Source organism: Apteryx rowi, unplaced genomic scaffold, assembly GCF_003343035.1.
Source record: "Apteryx rowi isolate R43461 unplaced genomic scaffold, aptRow1 scaffold_151, whole genome shotgun sequence".
Taxonomy (NCBI): domain Eukaryota; kingdom Metazoa; phylum Chordata; class Aves; order Apterygiformes; family Apterygidae; genus Apteryx; species Apteryx rowi.
Genome location: NW_020447764.1, coordinates 422,936 through 428,935, shown reverse-complemented (window position 1 = coordinate 428,935; position 6,000 = coordinate 422,936). Strand labels below are relative to the sequence as shown.

The 6,000-nt window shown below is 34.8% G+C and overlaps 1 protein-coding gene across 2 annotated transcripts in view; it reads right to left on the bottom strand.

Moving 5' to 3' along the window:
- Window positions 1-395: 395 nt before the first annotated feature.
- The window catches only part of NAMPT (nicotinamide phosphoribosyltransferase), a 32,375-nt gene continuing 26,770 nt past the window's right edge, over window positions 396-6,000 (bottom strand). For both annotated transcript variants that reach the window (XM_026059010.1, XM_026059011.1), the window contains 3 exons: window positions 5,427-5,567; window positions 5,138-5,272; window positions 396-3,307 (listed from right to left, as the gene is read on the bottom strand). In XM_026059010.1, the coding sequence (XP_025914795.1) occupies window positions 3,194-3,307; window positions 5,138-5,272; window positions 5,427-5,567 (390 nt within the window). In that variant the 3' untranslated portion in view covers window positions 396-3,193. The remainder of the gene's footprint in view (window positions 3,308-5,137; window positions 5,273-5,426; window positions 5,568-6,000) is intronic.

Below are 6,000 nucleotides of genomic sequence, written 5' to 3'. Positions count from 1 at the left end.
ATCAGCTTTAAAGGAGGTCAAATCTAAATAAATGAATAATTGTTTGACAAACGATTATGTGAAATATAAATAAAGGAATAGTCCTTGGGTTTCATTCAGTGGCTATACATCAATTTCAATTAAAAGTACTCCATTTTTGAGCACATGTAAGATGCTGATGTATAGATATGTTCACATCCTGCAAAAAGTAGAAAAGGATGCCTGTATTCTCTTCTCTAGAACTGAGTTGACTGTAAATTCAATCACTTAACCACAAACTGTGTGCAAACCAACGGAGCAGTTCTCCTACAGTGGATTATAATGACAGCACAGCTACGCTCCAATCTCTGTTTGGCAATGGAGAGCACACAACCGAAGTCTGATGCCCATCATCACAACTTTAAGACACAGTCAAATGGCTATTATTTGCACTGCCAGAACTAAACTTTATTTCCATGTGTATTACATACTGGTATTTGATGCCAAGTACATTAAAATTACTTTAACAGAGGATTTAAGTGAGGAATATTTATTCTTCACTAAACAGGTTAGAAAGGAATGTAAAAACCTATAGGAAAAACTGTTTAAACTTTGTTTTGACTTTTGGCAAACCAAACAGCAAGTACTTTTCTATTCTCTCAGATCTTTCCAGGTACCAAAAAAAGCATCTTTTCATAATCATGCATCTCCGGAAAAAATAGTCTTACAAAATCCATTTCTTATGCTAAATACTAGTTACAAATAAGAGTATTAACACAAAACTTCCAATTCCTATTTTTAAATACAAATACTGTATTATATTATGAAATGGGGATAATTAAAACATATCAATGGCTATGAATCTAATAATTTAAAGCAAACTGAAACATGCTGTTTGCTTTTACGTGGAAGAATTAAGATGTTATATGGTTCAAGCACTGCAATAATTTCTATCAACTTCTTGATGCCTAGAATGTCAGACTGCCAAACAGAAAGACATGTATTCAGATCTGAATAGCACCAGGTGTTTTTTTTTTAAAAAGATACTAACATTTATTAAAATGAGTGACGTGACTACTTTCTGAAAGTAACATGCACAGGTAGAGAATTTGCTTTAAGTCTCCAACTAATAAGCTAAGTTTTAGACAATACTGAACAATTATTAATGTATTTCATGGTACACAAGAAAACAGTGCTTCCACAGCATATCCCTAGTTCTCAAGTACAAAAATATCAATTATGGGTAGTCAATAGTTATCAAAATTTTTATTGGTACAGAATGAAAGCAGCATTTACTTTTATTTTTTAAACCATACATCATAAAATTTCCTAGTACACATGTGGAGGAGTGAAATAGGCTCTGTACTATTTACCAGCTACTGATCCTACGTCTGGATTTATTTGGCCTTTCCTAGCCAAGTACAAACAATATCATTAACAGCAAAGGGAAGGCAGTTCTTCAGTGTGAAAGGTCAGTATTTAGTCCTACTAAAGCACTATTTTTGAAACAATACATCACTTAAATCTATAATCACATACACTAAGAGTGGAAAACAAATTTTTATTAACAAGAACTATTGAGACTGGGCATAAGTGTCTTAACCACAAACCCTGGAAATATTATGAGTGCTTTGATGTGGCCCTTTTTGGTGAGAGAATAAGAACAATGAAGTATGGCTTTTCAATCTTCCTTTAAAAGCATGTTTTATATAATTTTGTAGGCTTAAATGATTTTAAAAGACCTCTCACATTTTCCTGTAAAATCATTTGTTAATTGGTATTGTTAATTACAACATCAGCACAGTAAGTCAAAGACTGACAGTTGATCATCAACATAATACAGAAGCCATTTGTTTTTGCTGTTGATTTTTGTTAAGGGAGGTATTCCTTTTGTAGTAAGAGCCATCCTACAGTACTATCAAACATCTCAGAGCCTATTACTACATAGCTTCTCAAATAAAATTCTCGACAGTTTTGTTTTCCAGCAGATATTCTAATCAAGCTTACGTAGAGAACAAATACAATCAAGTGCAGATAGTTCAAAAGCATCTCATACATATTCTTTTACAGTTATCCTCTGCAACACAAAAGCCCCTCCTCACCCCAATAAGATGGGGGAAGAAGGGGAAACAGGTCTGCCATTCATGTAGGAGTTTGGCTAGCATAAAGTTTTATTAAAGTTGTTAACAAAAATAGTTAAACATTTTTACAATTTAACATCCAGTCTGACAAAAGGCAAATCAATGAAAAAAATACAAAAAAGTAAAAAAAGTGCACTACCCAGTCCAGTATTTTGCTTTAAAGTCATGTCACTTACAGTATATGAAAAATAAACCCAGAAGTGTAATTACTTTAAAATACACCGCTTCCATATTTCAGTATTTTACACATATATTCTATAGTGGAAGAGGAGATCTCTTAAAAACTTTACTCTTAAAATATTGAGGTGCATATGCCAAGTAGAATAGACTTGGCAGGTTAAGTTGCAGTAGAGAATCCTTTCAAATTTGGCATTCCATTTACACACCTAACTGTGCCAGTAAGGTCTGTAGTACCTAAATCTTCTAGTAAGAACAGTAACTTTCTTTAATGTAGATTTACTAATACAGACAACTATGAGATACGGTGAGGTCAGCAATTCTATGGGATCCTAAGGGAGATACAAGTCCTGATTTCTTCTTCAAATGGTACAATGTCACAACAAACTTTAAGGCCATGTTTTATTTGCTGATTAATGGACAAAAGGCAATGGATTCCCCCCCACACCAAATATTTTCTTGAAATTCTGTGCTCATAAAAATCATGAAAAGTTGGAAAGACTTAATTATTGAAACTTTAAATATATTTTACACAATCTTGTTTGTACAAAAATACAAGTTAAATATAAACATAAAGCAATCATGATAATTTTATGTAAATCCATTTTGTGATATTCTGTTATATATAAAAAAGTTTCTCAGCTCTGTCACATTTGTGAAAAGATCAATACCAGATTGAATCACTACTGGCAAATGGCCCTAAAAAGCACACTTTAACATTAAATATGTTTTACACTGTAAGTACCATTTCCTGATTTCATCTTTTCTAAAGACTGGCAAAAGATAGGGCAGTATGTCCATAAACCAACAAATAATTTGGCTACAATGTCATAAAACACAAACACACAAATCTGTACAATAAACCCATTATGCAGTACATACTTGTTACACACACATACACAGACATGGAATGAAACTTAGTGAGACGCTGTTTCAAGTTCACTGTTCTTCAGCCTGGCATTTTGTCTTACTTCATCAAATGAATATGACTTCGTTACCTTTCCATTCTTAAACACTGTATGAAGGAGATCCTGCAAGAAACACCACTGTTTTAGCAAGAGTGAAACATCTCCCAAGGAGATTTGAGAAATGAACAAATACAGGTTATACAGGTTACACAAACTTAAAAGCAAGCACCCAAATCAAATCTGTCAAGACTAGAGCCTCAGGATGTTAAGATACAGAACCTTTTCAGTTTCCAGCGGTACCTTTAGCTAAGGGTTAGACAGAAAAGAGAATTTAAGCCATCCTGTACACAGATAGAAGTTTTATACCAAATAGTCCCCAAAGTGAAATGCCCACATCTGGCCAAAGCCAAAGCCATATAAGCTAAATATAACCTGCTAGAGCAGCTAGTAAGAAAGGATGCTCACTTGAACCAATTTTAAGTGCAGTTCAATTACAGAGCTTCAGACGAAATCTTTACTTCCTCCCCAGCAACTATGAAAAAAGCTTTCTTTGCAATCCCCTCTGCACATATATTCTGTAAAACAGATTACTAAAGAGTGCTCATAGACAGCACACTGAAAAAGCAAAGCACAGCACTGGACAGAAAAAGTTAACACAAACCAATACTGGACAGCAGCTACGCTTAGTTAGCTATTGCAAGGATCTGTGGTTTTAGGAAAACAGGTCCACAGAAGTTCCCCTTCCATCTGCTCTTGGTTTTAGGAAAACAGGTCCACAGAAGTTCCCCTTCCATCTGCTCTTCTGTTCCCAGAGTGACCAAAACCACATATGACTCTCTCTAATATCCCAGTACAGAAAACTTCTTTGAGTTATTTCATCCGTCAAAAAATGAAGGAAAAGTTTTGCATAATTTAAACCCAATTTTTTGTGATTTTAGTTGTTTTGAAGAGAGATTTTCCACCATTTACTGCCCGTATATAAAATTTATGGATGAGTATCATAAACATATATACCTGCATAGGCATGTATGTAACTTTGAAAATAAGCAAGTTCTAAAACTGCACTTCTGCCTTTACAGGCTTGAAGTTTTTCTTGAATTTTCTAGTACATAAAAGCACGTTTAGGCTAATAGGCAGAGGGGTATGGAAGAAGGGGAGCTGTAAAAATGCAACAGTAAGTGTAAAACAGAGATCTGTCTGAGAAATTTAAAGATAGAAAGCAAACTGAGTTATATATGTGGATAATAAGTGCTCTGGATGCCAAGACCTAATAACAACAACAACCAAACATTTTAAGTGCTCTTAATACAGAAAGACACTCAACACACAACATTTCATTGCTTGCCTACTGAAAACTTGCTTGCCTACTGAGATATCAAACTGAAAGCCTGAGACTGGGTTAAAGTTTGTGCTCATTTTATTGAAATAGCATTTAATTTTGCTATGCCAAAGAATTAACAGGGAAACTGACTTCCTGGTTTAATTTACATCTTTGAACACTGGCAAACTACTCCATGTACAAAACATTCCTACCTGAGGGAACTGTTTACAAATCTCACCAGTGAAGTAGAAACAAACTTTAGTTAAGTCTGTCTGTGTCCGCCCCTATCTCCTTCCCTCCACCCAAAATCAGACGCTACTCAGAAATTGAGCAATATAGCCCATAAAAAACTACTCAGCTGGCACATACTGTGCTACATAATGAGACATTATTTTTGGAAAAAAGCAGCAATGACCCTTTCCTTTTCCTGTACAAACAAACTTCTAATTGTAAAACTTGAAGAGCTAACACACTACTTCTATTGAATTTAGCACCGAGGACACTTTTGAAGTAATAAAACAAAGCTAAATATAAAGACAACTAAAACAAAATTCTAAAATTAAGTTATAACCTGCTTTTTCTCAGTCTACTTTTGCATGGAGAGTGATTTGATAAATCTTGAAAATTTATACCTGTCCATACTCTTCAAGATCTCCCTTGCCTTCTTCAAGTGTCACATAATCTCCAGCAGGTGTCCTATGCAAAGACAGTCGGCCTTTCTTTGATCTTTTGTTTGGATCGGCTACTGGATCCTTGAAGACATTTACCTAAAAATCAGAAGAATGTCTTATAAAAGGAAAGAGCTTGGCGGGGCTTGTGTACTTTATGCAGATTGTGGTAATGTAACAGGAATGTGAAACAGCTTTTCAAGCAGGGAGCCTTCTGTTGAAAACATGATGGTAGAAGCAGTAGAAGACATACCCCAAGACCGTTGGTCACCACATAGCTACATTTGAAGGAACAGTTCAAGAGATCTCTAGTTAGTTTCTGCAGCAAAGCTCCACCAGATCCAAAGGCAATATTCTCAATACTCCATTTATTCTTCTTCATTCCCTCCACAATCTAATAAGAAAAAGAAAGTGATGATAGAATCCATTTTTGAACCATGCCATTTTTCCAAAAAAATATTATACTACTTAAAGAAGATAGTTTTACAGACAATTAAACCAACTAACATTCAGTTTCCAGGAGATATATGTAACAATTTTGTCAATATTTGGCATGCTGTTTACTTTTTGTTATTCCAGCACGTGATGATTACAAAAATGTTTTTGCTATAATACTATTATCATGCTGGCATATGCAATAAAGATCACTTTTTCCTTCCCAAACTAGGGTAGATCAGTAATATAATGCCCAGACAATCAGAGCTGTAAAGAAAATTGATGACTTTGTGGGAGTACTTCAGAGCCTTTTGACTTCTCAGAATTATGGGCAGGCCTCAAAGTATAACGTGCATCCTGAAAGAAAGCAGTCATCTTGCACACCCACTCCA